Raw genomic sequence first — 16587 nt, forward strand, 5'->3', positions numbered from 1 at the left:
AGTCATTTCCAGCTTGAGGCACGAAAATGTTTCCAAAAATGAATTTGTGGCATCAAAGGGGAGAATGAATAAGGTATGTAGAAGTGTTTTAATGACTTTCAGCTAATACTAACATAACATGTACAAGTTATCGAAGCTTGTCAGTGATAGCGAAGAATATGCCTTCTGTATAAGAAATTTATATGATGCTTTAGAAAAACAGTCGATAGGTAATAAGATCTATATTACAGAACATGATGACAGGTCTGAAGGTTTTTACCTTTCTAAGGCAACAATTTCCGTGTCAAACAAAAAGACAGAACCAAAGTCAAACTACATATTGGACTCGATTAGAAGTAGTTACAGGGCTTCTAGAAGAAAGCGTTGTATTCTCACCGCAGAAACTAAGGAATTCTTACAAAAGGCATTCGACGCTCAACCATTTCCAAATAGAAAAGATAGAGAACTTTTAGCTAAAAAATGTGGTTTAACTAACTTACAAGTTAGGGTCTGGGTAAGTAATTCACTTTAATTTTAATACTTTGTTCCATATATTAACAAAATTATTTAGTTTACAAACAAAAGAATGAGATCAAAAAACAATTCATAATAAGACAACCATTTGCTGTTTATATCACTGGTGCATATCTCAATGGAATATAATTAGTTGTACTTTAAAGTTAATTATATAATACATGAAGAAATACTATTTTATAAATTTGAAAACTTATCGTTAGAACGCACATAGGATTCTCTGAATGTTCTGTGTTCAGTTATAAATTGATTAATCTGTTCCAACGAAAAGCCTGATAGCCTATCCTTGTTGGTTGCTATAATCTTTGAAAGCTGTAAAGCATTTGAAGTTTTCAATTTATGTCTGTAACCCAAATTTCTCATAGAATCGAAAAAGGTAGTCAACACTGAAAGCTTCATGTTAACCTCAAGATCGCTGCTTAATATACCCGATATAATATGTTTGACCAGTCCAGAAATAGCTCTCTTATTATCTTTATAGTGATTAAGTAACTTAACAGCCTTGGTAGTATCCTCTTTGACCATCACTCTAAACAACCAAGACGCCACTGGTTTCAGAGAAGTCTTCATATAAGACATAATGTCTCTATACTTGAAAACAGCACTTCGGTTGAGATTCTTATCTCTTTCTATAAACCTCATTGTTTCATCAATTATACAATCTAGAATGTAGTTTTGGCATGATAAATTGTTTGTAACTGAAAAGGATTTAGACATTGTCACTTTACGTAGGATGTCTAATACAGAGGCAATTTCCTTTGCATCTAATAAAGAAAATGTTTGACCCATTGCACGAAGACTATTGTGCAATTTAACAATTCTTTCGCGACCAACTAAGGTTTTAATAGATAAGAAATCTTCGGCAAGTAAGTTATCATTCATATTCTTTCGGTTTAAGACATTTCTTAAGATCTTTTCGTATAAAGGCGAAATCAATTCCATCGAAATTAACTTATTTCTCATTATTGATCGATTTATTTCGAGTAACGTGTTACAAGATTGAATTCTGGTTGAATATATCAAGCTTGTATAAAAAACTTTGATATCGTCTTCTTCCAATTGCAAGGATTTGAAAAAGTATCTAAAACATTTGTAGGTCTTGTCGTTTTTTATTATAGCATAAGCGTAATCAAGGTAATCGTTTACCTCGAGCCCTTCCACTTTTAGGACATCATCAGTTAGTTTATTTATAATAGCCGTAATGTCATCGTTTTGTTTGACTTGATTTAATTCAGCAAGGAGAGTTTCAAACTCAGAACGTTGTTCTTGAAATACCTTTAATAACCCTTTTGATATGTTATTGTAATCTAAAAATTTAAAATTATTTGAAAGCATGGAGGTTGATTGCTTATTTATACCGGATTGAAGTATATCACTCACTAAGAAGTTCACGATTGTAGTATTCTTAAACGTCGGTACCGTTTCCGTGGCTCTTGTGTAGCATTTATATATAGTATAGGGATCCAATGTAGCATGCAAATGGTATATACAAGTAATATCAACTTCATTAAGACTTCCTGATTCATCTACAGATGAAACAAGAAAATCTTTAAAAGAAGATATATTAGGTGATGCTGCTAATGGATTATGTTCTCCCATGGGTTGCATACAAGTTACCCGAAGTGGTGATATCATAGCTACCCATCCTGGGTGCTGAAATATATTTGATTGGTTTTGATTTATAATTTGTACAATTTTTGATTTAATATCTTGCATGTCTTCACTCCATATTTGAAACAAACGTTTCATGAAAAGTGCCTGTATCACTATCAGATTCTGGACAAGATCTTCATTTACTTCTAAAATGGTGTTGAGGTCTTGTGATGACAGCAAATGCCGCACTTCATTCCAAAATTGCATTTGGGTTGCAAGACGGGCTTTATCGAGGTTGAATCTAAAGCAAAGAGTATCCATGATATGATGACCTAATCTTTCACTAATTAATTCCTGTGGGAAATAAGTCAAAAGTTCTGATATTCCATATGTTTGGTCTTTGCTTTCACTCAATACTTTATAAACTAAATCTATGAAATCATCTAAATCAGTAAGTGATATATTATTGTCTAGACAAATTTTCCAAAAATAGTTATATTCTTTATGGAAAAGCAATCTCTGTATAAGTAACTTTTGTAAATCTGGATCCAACGGGATCTCTAGTTTCTCATAATAATGAATGTATAACTCTGGAGGAATGTCAATAGGATTGTAAGATAATAGTCGGTATAATTTATTGTATATGTCTATGCTTTCATTCAATTTTGAAGATAAAGAACGGTTCTTTGTGAGGTACAGATCAACATCATCACCCAAGTATAATGGATCTTTTGTTAATGAGTTGACTATGTTTGACGATTCTTGTTTTATGATATTCATTAAATAGTTGGAGATCTTAGATTGGATTGAAACTTTCTCATTCGGTCGGTTTTCTTTGAAGAATGTGTCTGTGAATTTCCATTTGGAATTATATCTTGCGGGCATTCGTCGTATCCTACTAAGATGCAGACCATAACTCCTAGGCCATGTCTTCAATAAGCCATTCATTGGAATCAATATGTCTTAGTCCTGTCTATCTCTAAGCGTAACAAACTTTTCAAAATATTTTTTTTATCTAGTGAAGGCTCTCTCGCAACAGAACTATTTTCATTTCTGAACCGAGATTTAGCATAATTGATAAATAGGATCTAAATAGTGTTAATCAACGCTGCAATGGCAAATTTGCTATGGAATTCGGACATTGATGTGTATAATACAGAAGTCATACCATTGCTGGTGGCAGAAGGTATAGCGAAATACTTGCCGGTGCAAGATTTGCTTACATTCGCTCGTGTATCCAAGAATACGTATAAAAGTGTCAATAATCCTAAATTATGGGTTTCAAAGCTTAAGAGTTTGCAGGTATGGAATTCAGCTATTTCATTGAAGCAAGAAGACTTGGCAGATCCAAAAGCATTAAATTATTTGGACAATCCTTTGCACTGTTTAGATAAAGTTGTCAAATCATCCAAAATGGCAAAACTCCAAGTTTTAAAGATACATCGAAGTCTATGGCCCTATTATAAGGACTTACTTAGTAATAAACCATTTGACAGGCTATTGATATTTAAAGACTTTGAGACTCCCGAGGATCAAGCAAAGATTTTATACAATATGCTTATTTTCAATAAGATTGACTATGTTGATCAGTCTAGAGTATTAGTACAAGAGAAAGTCAATTCGCTCTTTGAGATATTTGAGAATGCTGTGTTAAGAGAAATGGAAATTCATTATGACCTTGAAGATTATGATAAGACGAGACAATTTGTTTTAATCCTTATAATGTTAAAGAATGAACAGACTTTAATTGATTTTTTCCTTCAAAAGAGTATATTTGATAAAGAAGAAAGTGATATTTTCAATTTAGAAAACTTCAACCCTGACAAATACTATACACAAGAAGAAGATGGATCAAAATATCATCTTGACGAAGAAGCATTTCATACATTGGTGAAGGATATAGCTGATGTATTCAATCATCAATCAAAAGTAATAGACCTAATCTTCCCTCAAACAGTACCCATCATGTATAAAGTTTGTGAAGAGTTAATTTCAAATCAATTAACTGAGTTAATGTTAGTTTTAATAGAAAATTCAAAATCTAGGGGATTATATTTAAATCTTGTACCATTCATATATCAACAGATGACTACATCGTTAATTGAATTGTTAAATGAATCCCAAAATATTGGTGTACTGTATAAGCAACTTATTTGTGAATTGATCGATATGCTGTTTGAATCATTCGTGGCTGAGTATATCAGGGAAGAAATGCAAAGCTTCAAGTTAATCACCAATGAGAAAATCAAAGAATGGAAGGATTTAATCTCCAAAAGAGAAGCAGAAACATCCCAGAATATATGGAAATTAGTTAAATCAGAAACTAAAAATGATTTTTTAACAAGTTTTAAAAAGGTATTCACCATAAGTAACAGTTCAGATAAAGAAAAAAAAGCTACTGAGGATGAAAACTACTCAGAGATTCAAGCTAAAGCTAAGATCTTATCAGAGAATATAAAGTCGTTGTCAAAGAGCTTTAGTCCGGAGCTTATCCTTGAAACTTTGAATGAAGCTAAAATCACCTTACATAGACTATTGAGTTTTAAGAATTTTTCCATTGCATCTTTAAAAAATGATATCTTTACTGCAATGCAAGAAATTTTCATTGATGTCATTGATGATATCGGTAACGAACATTTAAGACCCGGATTTGATAAGGCCCTTCAATACTTGCAGACTTACAATCCAAATTCACCAACTTATACAGAATCCCATAACGAAACATTTGTGGAACCATTAGTGTTATTCTGTGATTTAATTACTATGGCTGACTTGATTATTCAAATGATTGATATATTTTATAAAGAGGAAATGATAAATAGGCAAATCATCAAAAATGAAAATTCTATTTTAAACCCTTCACTTCAAAACAAAAAGAAGTTGGAAGGATTGGTCGATAAATATGTGGCTGATGGTTTAAATATAGGACTTGAAGTTTTAGTTAATGAAATTGATGCAATTTACAAGGAAACATTAACCAATGAAGACTATAACCCACCAAGTGAGGAACCATCCCTTTTCGGGGCCACTGATGCTGCTCAAAGGGCGGTAAAGATCTTGGAATACAATATGGATTTGATTGTTGACAGTGCTGATAAGTCTGTCGTTGAAGTCTTCCATCAAGAAATTGCAGAAAGATTCTTTCAAATCATTGTTAAATACTTAAAGAAGAGTACGGTATCTGTTACAGGAGCAACTAAGTTAATTTCTGACTTGAACTTATATTATGAATTCATTTCTTCACACATCAAGACCAATAAAAGAATGGTTTTACCCTTATACGAAGCTTTGAAAAAGCTTGGAAATGTATATTTAATTAGTGGAGATGATTCAAAAGCGATTGGGAAATTGGTCAGTGATTTGTCAAAGTTTAACGGGATTTTTGGTCAAGAAGAGATTTATGAATTCGTCCAACGAAGAGCAGATTGGCCAGTGATTAGAAAACATGTAGAGAAGGTTATGTATGGTTTTGGTTTAGGGGATTGTTCCATTTGTTAAGTAAATAATTACAATTTATAAAACTCCATTTTTCAATTTTGTAGTTTTCACGTGATCGCATTCCCTTTTTGTAAATAAATTTTTTAGGTGTTTTTGAAATATGATGTAGATTGTTTTATCAAGTTGTAAATGAATATTACCATAATCAAGTGGATATGATACGACCGGTGTATATAATAGAGAGGAGGCCGATAAGTGTGATTAAATTATTCACTCGAAATGCTCATTTCAAATCCATACATTCTAAAAATCCATATAGAATATATCGTGAAGAGAACTTGAATAGTGAGACTGTACCGTTACTTCATAGGCTTAGAACTTCTTTTGAAGTGTTTCAGCAAGGTAAGAAATTCAGAATATCAAGTAAATTGATATCTGAATTCTATAAGAAAGAGAATAGCATATTCTTAGAGGATGTTGTGTCATTTCCTAATAGCCTGGATAAAGTGTTTAAATTCATAATGTATGCCTACAAATCATCACCATCTATGAGAGTGTTGATAATCGATGATTTAGTGGAATTAATACGACAGGAGAAGTATGATCATATTATAACAAGTCTCAAGTTGTTGATCGAATTACAGTTGGCTCCTTTGAATGTTATAGAAGAATTTGAAAAGGCTAAGTCACAAGAAAATGAAGAGTTGAAAACAACTTTAGCCAATTGCATTGCCTTGCAAGCACTTACCGTACAAGAGCGTGTATATTCCACGTCTGTTGTTAACGAACTCGAGAAGAATGGTATTATATTTCCCATATCAACAATCCAAAGAATACTACAAAGTTTGACAGTTGGATCAGGAGCTGCAGGATTTTATAATTCGTATGCTATAATTAAGACTTTACAAAGATATCAAATTTCCAACTTCGAAGAAGATTGTATATTTGAAGTATTGCAATATCTTCTTCAGCAGAAATCAATTCTTTTTGTAAACAAGTGCTTTGAGTTGATAATAGAAGATCATTTATTATCAAAGTTATTCCAATCAGATTCCAACGCTTATATTGATATCATGATGCAAGTTGTTAATCAAAACTTAGATTATGGCTTCTATGAGGTAGCATTCAAGTATTGGAAACGTATCACAGCTGAAATAGAAGAACCGGAATCGAAGGTGGCTATAATATATGCTAAATTGTTAAGATTGCTGCCTGATACAGCTTGGCTTGAGAAAGTAATAAAATCCATGCATAATAAAGAAGTTGACTCGATTGAGGTGACTGATGTTCTTATCGAAAAGTTGGGAACTAATAAATCTACTCACAATGGAGAATTACTTCACACAATAACAAGTACTTTGGAATCACCATTACGAAGACTGACCCTCTCACTGTTGTTTAAATCATTCCTATATCAAAACAACGAGCAAGCTACTGATAAAGTTCTTCAATTGATTTTTAAATCAAAAGATGGCCTTGAAAGTCAAGATATGGATGCAATGGTTAAAAAGTTACTCAAACAGGGTAAAGTGGATCAATGTATCGAAATGGCCAAAGCCTCTTCAATTTCAGTTTCCAAATTAGCATATGTCAATATAATTCTGCATATTTTCCAATATGAAGAAGATATTTCATTAAGGTACAAGTTTCTCGACGAATACAGTATAGAAGCTTTAAAATTACCCAAGAGAGATCATTCATTTACGCTATTAACTAGTGAGATTATTAAGCTTTATTCTTCTCGAATCAGTAATCGTGCTGCAAAGAAGATGTATTTGACTATTCATAACTTTGCTTCAAAACCGATCATTAATGAAGAGGATAAGTATTATTATGTATTTAATTTCAAGAAATTTGGCATACCCAATTCATTTAAGGACTTAATTACAATGAATCAAGAATGTCGGATAAAGTGTTTGGATATAATTATAAACAAGGCTTTGATTGAAAAGGATATTGATACTATATTATGGGGTATTGATGAAATGAGATTTATTGGTTTAGATGTAAAGGATATCATACCACACATACGCTTGTGTGATAAAGACAAGTTTATAGATTCGATTTTAAAACCAGAAATCCATCAACAATTGTAAATAGTAGGAACTGGTTATGTATATATACAAGACATTTAATAGATATGAAAATTTACATTTATATTAACATTTATATGTACAAGAGGGAGGTGAAATATGCAACTATGTATAAGCCAATAGAACTATTACTTTCTATTTCTGGATTCTTTCTTATTAAATAATTTACCACCTTTTTGAACTTCTTCAGCATTTTGACCCAATAAATCGAGGAAATCATCATTTGCCTTAGAAGCCTTTTGTTGTTGTTCAATCTTTTCTTGATCAGGTTGAGCATCGGCAGATTCATTCGGTATTTGTGATTGCTCTTCATTACCTTCAAAGAAGGCGAATCTTTGTTTGAATTTATGTACTTTACCAGTAGAATTTGGATCTATAGTAACAATATCAGATCTATTTGGATTCCATAATGTGCTATTTCTTTGATCTGAGATCATTCTGATTTCATCCTTAGGAGCTTGTGATCTTCTCTTGACAACGGAACCATCACTTAATTCCACTAAAGTATCGAATTGATAGAAGATAGCTGGTCTGGCTTTACCCATTTTAATCTTTCTCATTACTCTTCTATTGGAAAGAGATACAGCATCACCTCCACTTCCTCTAGTCATGTTTCTTTGGAACACTTGGAAAGGAGTTGTTATACCCTTTGAAGTTGTCACTACTCTCGAACTGAACATTGTTTATATGCTTGGTTTAATGATGATCTTACAACATCTACCATATCATTTAACGATACCTGAAAAATTATAGAAATAAAATTTTCTGGAACTTTGATAGTCGTGTGCAAACTCAAATATATATTTTTTTGTTGATAATTTTTTTTTTCACTATGAGGATCATAAATCAAACTATGAAAAGAAAGCTTGCCATCAACAGATTAGCTAAAGAAGTATTTCTATACAATTGATAAATATTATTCAGGATGTCTTTCTCCACACAAACACCAACTATTGTTGTGTTAAAGGAAGGTACTGATTCCTCTCAAGGAAAGGGTCAAATTTTAAGTAATATTAATGCGTGTTTGGCAATTCAAGACACGTTAAGACCAACCCTTGGACCATTTGGTTCTGATATTTTAATTGTATCCTCAAACGGCAAAACCACCATTTCCAATGATGGTGCTACTATCTTGAAATTATTAGATATCGTTCATCCAGCAGCAAAGATGTTAGTTGACATTTCACGTGCCCAAGATGCTGAAGTTGGTGATGGTACTACATCTGTTACAATTTTAGCAGGGGAATTCTTAAAAGAAGCCAAGACATTCATTGATGATGGTATGTCATCTCATCTTATTATCAAAGGTTTAAGAAGAGCCAATGAATTGGCCATTCAAAAAATTAAAGACATAGCTGTTCAAATTAAACGAGAAGATGGTTTTGAATTCAGACAATTATTAGAAAAATGCGCTACTACTGCCATGTCTTCTAAATTAATTAGTAAGAATTCAACTTTCTTCACTAAAATGGTAGTTGATGCTGTATTAAGTTTAGATCAAGAAGATTTAGATGAGAAATTAATCGGGATCAAGAAAGTTCCAGGTGGTGGAATGGAAGATTCACTTTTCGTTGATGGGGTTGCATTTAAAAAGACTTTTTCATATGCTGGTTTCGAACAACAACCTAAACAATTCAATAATCCAAAGATTGTCAATTTAAACGTTGAATTAGAATTAAAAGCTGAAAAGGAAAACGCAGAAGTAAGAGTTGAACAAGTTAAAGATTATCAAGCTATTGTTGATGCTGAATGGCAAATTATTTTCAATAAATTAGAAGCCATTGCTAACACTGGTGCTAATATCGTGTTATCAAAATTACCAATCGGTGATTTAGCTACTCAATATTTTGCTGATAGAAATATATTTTGTGCTGGTAGAGTTTCAAGTGAAGATATGGATAGAGTTATTAAAGCTGTTGGTGGTAATATTCAATCTACCTGTTCTAATATTAATCCTGAAGATATAGGTACATGTGCTACTTTTGAAGAAGCTCAAATTGGTGGAGAAAGATATAATTTATTCAAGGGATGTCCTCAAGCCAAGACTTGTACATTAGTATTAAGAGGTGGTGCTGAACAAGTTATTGCCGAAGTTGAACGTTCATTACATGATGCTATTATGATTGTTAAACGAGCCGTAAGTCATAGTGAAGTTGTTGCTGGTGGAGGTGCTATAGAAATGGAATTATCTAAATATTTACGAGATTATGCTAAGACTGTGGCTGGTAAACAACAATTGATAATAACTGCTTATGCCAAAGCATTAGAAATCATTCCAAGACAATTATGTGAAAATGCTGGGTTGGATGGTATTGAATTATTGAATAAATTAAGAAGTTCTCATGCTAAAGGTGAACTTTGGTATGGTATTGATTTCCAAAAGGAAAGTATTGGAAATAATATGAAGAATTTCATTTGGGAACCTTCATTAGTTAAGATAAATGCTTTATCATCTGCTACTGAAGCAGCTACTTTATTATTATCAGTTGATGAAACCATAAAGAATGATGATTCACAAGATGGTGGAGCTGCTGGTGGTAGTGCTAGAGGTAGAGGTGCATTTTAGTTGTGTGTAGAGGTGTCAATTTAAAAAAAAAAAAGAAGAAGAATTATTTTTATTTTCTGTTGTTATAGAATCGGATAGTCTTGTATAAATATAATGATAATATAAATTATACCAAATATTGTTAAGTTGTAGATGGAAAAAGGGTGGTTGAGAGTGAGAGTGAGAGTGAGAGTGAGAGTGAGAGAGTAGCAATAGTAGTTGAAAAGACAATTAGTGGGGAAGTTTATAAATAATATTAGTGGTCATGGTGAAATTGGTGGTAGTTATCAGGAGTATTAGGAGGTGAATATATCTTTTGATAACAGTACAAGCGAAAGGGATGAAATATATAGTACACGAAATGAAAGTAGATTTAATAATGAAATTCATTTTCGAATCCCTTCTAAGTAAAGATAGGGAGAGATAGGAATAATTATTTTTCCATTTGAAGATAAATATAAGATTTAAATTAATCAGATTGAACTATAATTAGACATATAGCGTTAACTATCATAACGACGGGCGGGCGGCGGGGGAGACAGTTCTTTGAAAGAGATTGAAAAATTTCAATGAATAAGGTGCAAAAGGGGTTAACTTGTAAGTTAAGCGTTAATTCTCCACTTTAGCTTTGACTTATACTCCTGTGAACTCCTCCTTGTTGCTGAGAACAAAATAAAAATTGAATTTGGCGTTCGCGAGATATCATAAAATTACCGACAAAACTTGACTAAAAATTTAGTGAGAGGAAACCTTTACTGAGAGTCCCCTTAATATTGTGGTAAATATATCGGTACAGGAAAAAAATATAATTATTATTTTGTGTTAGTTTTAACTTTTACCACATCAACCAAATTAAGATTTAATGGAAAATCTGATGAAGCAAGGAACGGACGACAGAAGGAAGAAAGGAAGGAGTAGAGGTTGGCTCGTACAGGATGTAAAGAAAGATTATGTAAATGAAACAGTCATTCCTCCAAGTAGGGCGATATAAGAATGATGTTTACAATTATCCTCCAAATGGTTATTCATTCTAGTAATGAAATAGGTAATGGGTAAACTAAAAACATTAGACGATTTGTATTGTTTGTAGGTATTAACTAAGTCTAACTGAACTGGGCAAGATGCAGGATAGTCTCTGGAGTTATCAATTTAACCTATAATTATATATGTATGAAAAATTTAAAATTTAAAATTACATTTCGCCAAATTATATGATACAATTAATTTAGCTCGGTATTTTTACGGCTCTCCACTAAATATTTAGAGAAGAGCGCGTTAAATAATTAAGGAGTTCTCTCTTTCTTTCTTTCGCTCTTTTCTTTCGCGACTTATTTTTTTGTCTTTTAAATATTTATTTCTTACACAGACACCAAAAAAAGGGAAAAAGATGCAAATTTAATTTGTGGTAGTTTTTCTTCGCAGTTTGCAGTTTACCATGGAGATTTGACGACACATTAAGATCTAAGATGATTGTTAGCAAGCATATCGAGTGATAATGTACTTTCTCTATATCGTAGAGTTCAAGTTTATCTGTGATAGTGATATTAATCTGAATCATTCACCAAGAGTTCTCTAGATTTAATTAATTACATTCATAAATCAAACCTAGATCGTTAGCCCGATCCTTTTTAGAAAATGTAGTACGATAGTTTCTCGAAGCTGCAAAAATTGACGGAAATTCACGCTTTCTAAACATTTTTTTTTGTCTGTCTGTTAGTCTCAATAACGATTTTTTTTTTCTTGTGTCTTCGTCCCCTTCCAAGTTAATTGCTAGGTAATTTAACTACACCGAAAATTAATTAAATACATGCATATTCAAGTTTTCTTCGTGGCATACCACAAAACGATAACCTTAATAATCGTAAAATAAAATAAAATGAATAATGAACCTAAGGACGTATTCACGGACATTTTCTCTGAACATATAAAAAAGAAATAAGACAAAAAAAAACGCGTTAAAAAAAGACAAAAAAAAATAATGCGTCTCCATACGTTTTCTGGTATACAGACAAAAAAGGAGTTGTTTGTTTTTTGCCCTTTTCAATCTACAAATTAAATTTTTGGTGGAGGGTTACAAGTAGTAGAATAATTGAAGAGATTCTTGTTTTGGTAGTTGTTGTTGTTGTTGTTGTTACATCTAATCTAAGGTTGCCCTTAAGGTAAAGTGGTGTTTTATATAAAACTAATTTCGATTCTTCAGTTGTTTCGTTTTACAAATATTTGTTTCTTTCCTTTCTTCATTCATTCAATAGCAGCATTATTTTGTTCGTTTGTTTTAAATAGTACTTGGTGTTCCCTCCTTCCCATCCCATCCTTACCAATCACCAGTTCAACCATATCATTTCCTTTTGATAGAAACAAGAATCAATCCAATCCCAGTCATTCCTTCCTTCGCTTTACCTTCATATTGAGTCAATCAATCACCTCCGTTTTCTTTTACAACCATCTCTCTCCCTTCTCTCTATTCTGGCAATAGTATAAATTTTTCCTACAATTTTTTACCGCCAATCATACTTTCATTAATTATCTCTTAATTCATCATTATATAACTAATCCAATCAAACTATAATGCAACCTCAACAATATACTGAGTCTCAATCTCAATCAAATACTTACCCCAATAATAATACCAATAATAATCATCAGCATCATAACAATCGCCAAATTCTTCATCCTACTAAATATGGCCCTCCTTCACACATAAAACCAAGACCCTATAGCATAATGCTTGAATTGTTAGAAACTCAAGCTAATAAATCATTAACTAATGAATATTATTCTGAAGTTACCAAAACTTTATCTCATTTAGAATCAATTAGTTCCGTCAACCCCGCCATGATTGATTTACAACCCGAAATTCAATGGTTTATGAGACCATTTTTATTGGATTTCCTCATTGAATTACATTCATCTTTCAAATTACAACCTCAAACTTTGTTCTTATGTCTTAATATTATTGATAGATATTGTGCTAAAAGAATTGTATTTAAAAGACATTATCAATTAGTTGGTTGTACTGCATTATGGGTTGCTGGTAAATATGAAGATAAAAAACTGAGAGTACCTACATTAAAGGAATTAACTATAATGTGTAGAAATGCTTATGATGAAGAAATGTTTGTTCAAATGGAAATGCATATTCTTAGTACTTTAGAATGGTCGTTAAGTCATCCTAATTTAGAAGATTGTCTTCAATTGGCGATTAATTCTTCAAATATTGCCAACAATACTACTCCAACCAAATATAATAAATTATTACCTTCACCAGCTTCAAATCATAATAATAGTGCTTCAACTTTATCTGCTGTTACCGCTATTGGAAGATTCTTATGTGAATTATCCCTTTATGATAAATGCTTTTTATCAGTTCCAACATCATTGGTTTCTATAACCGCTAATTTATTAGCTTGTTCAATGTTACAAATTCCAAATGGTTCTAATTCTTTATTAGAATTAATGAAAAAGGCATTACCTAAAAAATCATCATTAAACAATCGTCGTCAAGGTCAACAAACTCTTTATGCCAATAATAATGAAAGTAACTATAGTCATCATAATAATAATTCTTTCGCTAATATAAGACATGCCAGCTTTGATACTGATATCATTGATTATGATGATACTGAAAATGATGATGATGATGAAGAGGAGGATGATGATTTTATTGAAACTGATGAAGAACATATTGATGAAGATGAAGATTCATTTATTGAAAATAAACAACCTGAAGTTCATGGAGCATTTTTAAGTGGTTTAGATGAGAATTCATTATTATCAATTAAAAAGATTGCTTTATTGTTTATAATTCAATTAAGTAAAGTCACTGAAGTATTATCTAAGAAATATGAAACTTTAGGTGTAATTCAAGTGATTAATAATTTCCATACAAGATTCACTTTTATAATTCAATCAATTTATGAAAATCAAGATTCTATTATTTCTAATCCTGATCAAGTTGATTCAAAATTAATTCAATTTTCAGAAGTTTTATTACAATTTCCAAAACTTGAAGAAGAAAAATCAAAAGCTGATAAATTTTATCATAACAGTAGTAGTAATGATTTTAAACCACCTCAATCACCATTTATATTCAGTTCAGCTACTTTGAATCTTAATATTAATACTAATGATTCAAATCATTTACCAGCTCCTGCCACTCCACCATCAGCCAGTTCTCAAAACTCAGTCTTTTCCAATAAAAGAAATAATAGTAGTTCTACTTGTGTTACACCAATTCATGCTAATATGGCATCTTCATTAACTTATAATTCTGGTTCATCAAGTATACTTCGTAATAATAGTAAAATGAGAATCAGTAAGAACAGTGGTAGTTCTAATAATAATTCAACCAATAATTCTAATAATAATAATAATAAACTGCATCAACATAATTCAGCTGCTCCAACTAATAGCAGTAGACTGGAATTTTCACCATTGACATCAACTACTACTGTTGATAGTAATGGAAACGTTTGGTCATCTCCAATCATGCAAAACATTTAATACCCCATCATTCACTATTATTATCCAACGACGATTGCTTTTTTATGCTTACTATTTCTTTTTTTTTTTTGGTTTTAGCTTCCTTTTAGTTTTGACATGATTGATAATTTGCATATATTTTTTCCCTATTTTTTGTTTTGTTTGTTTTAATTCACGTCTTTTATAACAGCTTTTCTTTCCCTTTCAGTTCTTTTCTATCTTTTACTAGTTTGATTATATATATTTATATATGTTATTATGCTTTTACCTTACTCAATAACATTTTTTAATGCACATTACATCATTTAAACAAGTTGTTATTCTAATCTATCTGCGAAAAGTCATTTTTACAATTTTGTTGCGAAAAATTTCAATTTTGAAAAATTATTTTTGAATTGCTTTTTTCGCATAAATCTAACCTGTAAATCTGTCAACCATTGTTTTTGAGTTGTCTGTACATAATACATAAAAAATTAGTCCATCAAACACTTTTGGAAATGCCGGGAAACGAAAAAAATACATTTCTCACTATTGTTAACGTGAACAATGACGTGTGAGTAAATGTGGTAATACCATCTCCCTTTTAAGATATAAACTCAAGTAAGTTCAAATATGATGATTTTAAGTCTAGTTTTACCTAAAGATATAAAGATCGCCGATTTTAAATCAAGACATGGTCTGCATCAGTGCATATTTATTTCTTCTGTAAACATTTATTTTTTGGAACTTTTATCTATAACATGATCATATGATAAATATAGAGTATGTTCTATTGTATTAACAAGGTGCGGATGGACGAATATGGCAAATGCCATAATAATTAGGTTGGTTCCCCTTTTGTTTGCAACCCTTCCCAAAACGGAAAGTCTACTATTTAAGAAAGTGAGCACTGGGAGAATGGACAAGTGAGTGGGCGACATCAAACCGATTAAGGACTGAAAAGGTGATTTAGACCCTGTTACATTAATCAAAGCTATACTAGATCATCAAGGGCTAACGGGAACCGTAAAGACTTGGTAGCATACACATATATGTAGTTGCCCTGACTACCTTTCAATTTACACGATATAAAGTCTTGGTTGACAATTGAAATATCATATTAAAACACGTCTCCTGCATATAAACAATGTTTACGTTTAAAATCAAAATTTGGGCCTGTTTAACGGTATAGCGACAAAAAAGGTAAACAAGAAAAAAAAAATTAGAGAGCACTACCAAAACAAGATCTGATTTGATTGATTTAGCATCTTCATCATCTTATATATAATCAAGTTAATATAGTCAAAACAGATAACTAACATCTATGTCGAATAAGGATAGTGACAATGGATTTGATTCATCCAAGAATTGGGTATGGATACCTGATGATGAAAACTTATTTACCAAGGCATACGTTACTGATTACATAGGGGATGGTACTTGTAAAGTAACTGCTGTCAATGGAACTCAAGAGTCTCAGAGAATAGTCCATCAGGATCAGATTGAGAATTGCAATCCTCCCAAGTTTAATAAATGTGATGATATGGCTGAGTTAACTCATTTAAATGAACCCTCAGTCGTCTATAATCTTTATCTTCGATATAATGATAGTTTGATCTATACTTATTCAGGATTATTCTTAGTGGCGATCAATCCATATAAGCCATTGTCCATCTATGGCTCTGATGCATTAAAGAAATTCCATAATCATGAATTTGAAAGATCCCCTCCTCATATCTTCTCGACTGCCGAAGGAACATATCGAAACTTATTATCTAATAAAAAGGATCAATCTATCTTAGTAACAGGTGAAAGTGGTGCTGGTAAAACAGAAAACACCAAAAAGATCATTCAATATTTGTCATCTATTACTCCATCCACTGCATCATCATCTCCTGCTTCACCAGTACGAAATGGTACAACCATCGCATCAACTTCATCCAT

The 16587-nt window shown here is 31.7% G+C and overlaps 7 protein-coding genes across 7 annotated transcripts; 5 read left to right on the top strand and 2 right to left on the bottom strand. All coding sequences in view use genetic code 12, as the record gives it.

The window, feature by feature from the left end:
- Nucleotides 1–118: 118 nt before the first annotated feature.
- On the top strand, nucleotides 119–511 carry MTLA1 (Mtla1p; the record flags this gene model as incomplete). Its single annotated transcript, XM_064905939.1, has 1 exon — nucleotides 119–511. One exon carries the CDS (start codon nucleotides 119–121, stop codon nucleotides 509–511), a length of 393 nt encoding a protein of 130 aa, XP_064762305.1.
- Nucleotides 512–690: 179 nt separating this feature from the next.
- DFJ63DRAFT_312303 (uncharacterized protein) lies at nucleotides 691–3054 on the bottom strand (the record flags this gene model as incomplete). Its single annotated transcript, XM_064905940.1, has 1 exon — nucleotides 691–3054. One exon carries the CDS (start codon nucleotides 3052–3054, stop codon nucleotides 691–693), a length of 2364 nt encoding a protein of 787 aa, XP_064762306.1.
- A 165-nt stretch (nucleotides 3055–3219) lies between these two features.
- RCY1 (Rcy1p) lies at nucleotides 3220–5604 on the top strand (the record flags this gene model as incomplete). The annotated part of the gene is made up of 1 exon (XM_064907433.1): nucleotides 3220–5604. One exon carries the CDS (start codon nucleotides 3220–3222, stop codon nucleotides 5602–5604), a length of 2385 nt encoding a protein of 794 aa, XP_064762307.1.
- A 111-nt stretch (nucleotides 5605–5715) lies between these two features.
- Nucleotides 5716–7684, top strand: DFJ63DRAFT_318168 (uncharacterized protein). The gene has a single exon (XM_064906907.1). The coding sequence runs from the start codon at nucleotides 5760–5762 to the stop codon at nucleotides 7638–7640; it is 1881 nt and encodes a 626-aa protein (XP_064762308.1). The 5' UTR covers nucleotides 5716–5759; the 3' UTR covers nucleotides 7641–7684.
- A 25-nt stretch (nucleotides 7685–7709) lies between these two features.
- On the bottom strand, nucleotides 7710–8406 carry MRPL36 (mitochondrial 54S ribosomal protein bL31m). The gene has a single exon (XM_064909300.1). The coding sequence runs from the start codon at nucleotides 8315–8317 to the stop codon at nucleotides 7766–7768; it is 552 nt and encodes a 183-aa protein (XP_064762309.1). The 5' UTR covers nucleotides 8318–8406; the 3' UTR covers nucleotides 7710–7765.
- Nucleotide 8407: 1 nt separating this feature from the next.
- On the top strand, nucleotides 8408–10331 carry CCT7 (chaperonin-containing T-complex subunit). Its single transcript, XM_064909299.1, has one exon. The coding sequence runs from the start codon at nucleotides 8563–8565 to the stop codon at nucleotides 10201–10203; it is 1641 nt and encodes a 546-aa protein (XP_064762310.1). The 5' UTR covers nucleotides 8408–8562; the 3' UTR covers nucleotides 10204–10331.
- Nucleotides 10332–12750: 2419 nt separating this feature from the next.
- On the top strand, nucleotides 12751–14685 carry CCN1 (Ccn1p; the record flags this gene model as incomplete). The annotated part of the gene is made up of 1 exon (XM_064905941.1): nucleotides 12751–14685. The coding sequence occupies one exon, from the start codon at nucleotides 12751–12753 to the stop codon at nucleotides 14683–14685; it is 1935 nt and encodes a 644-aa protein (XP_064762311.1).
- Between the last annotated feature and the right edge of the window lie 1902 nt (nucleotides 14686–16587).

The sequence above is a fragment of the Scheffersomyces coipomensis genome (assembly GCF_036884675.1).
Source record: "Scheffersomyces coipomensis strain NRRL Y-17651 chromosome Unknown DFJ63scaffold_3, whole genome shotgun sequence".
Taxonomy (NCBI): Eukaryota; Fungi; Ascomycota; class Pichiomycetes; order Serinales; family Debaryomycetaceae; genus Scheffersomyces; species Scheffersomyces coipomensis.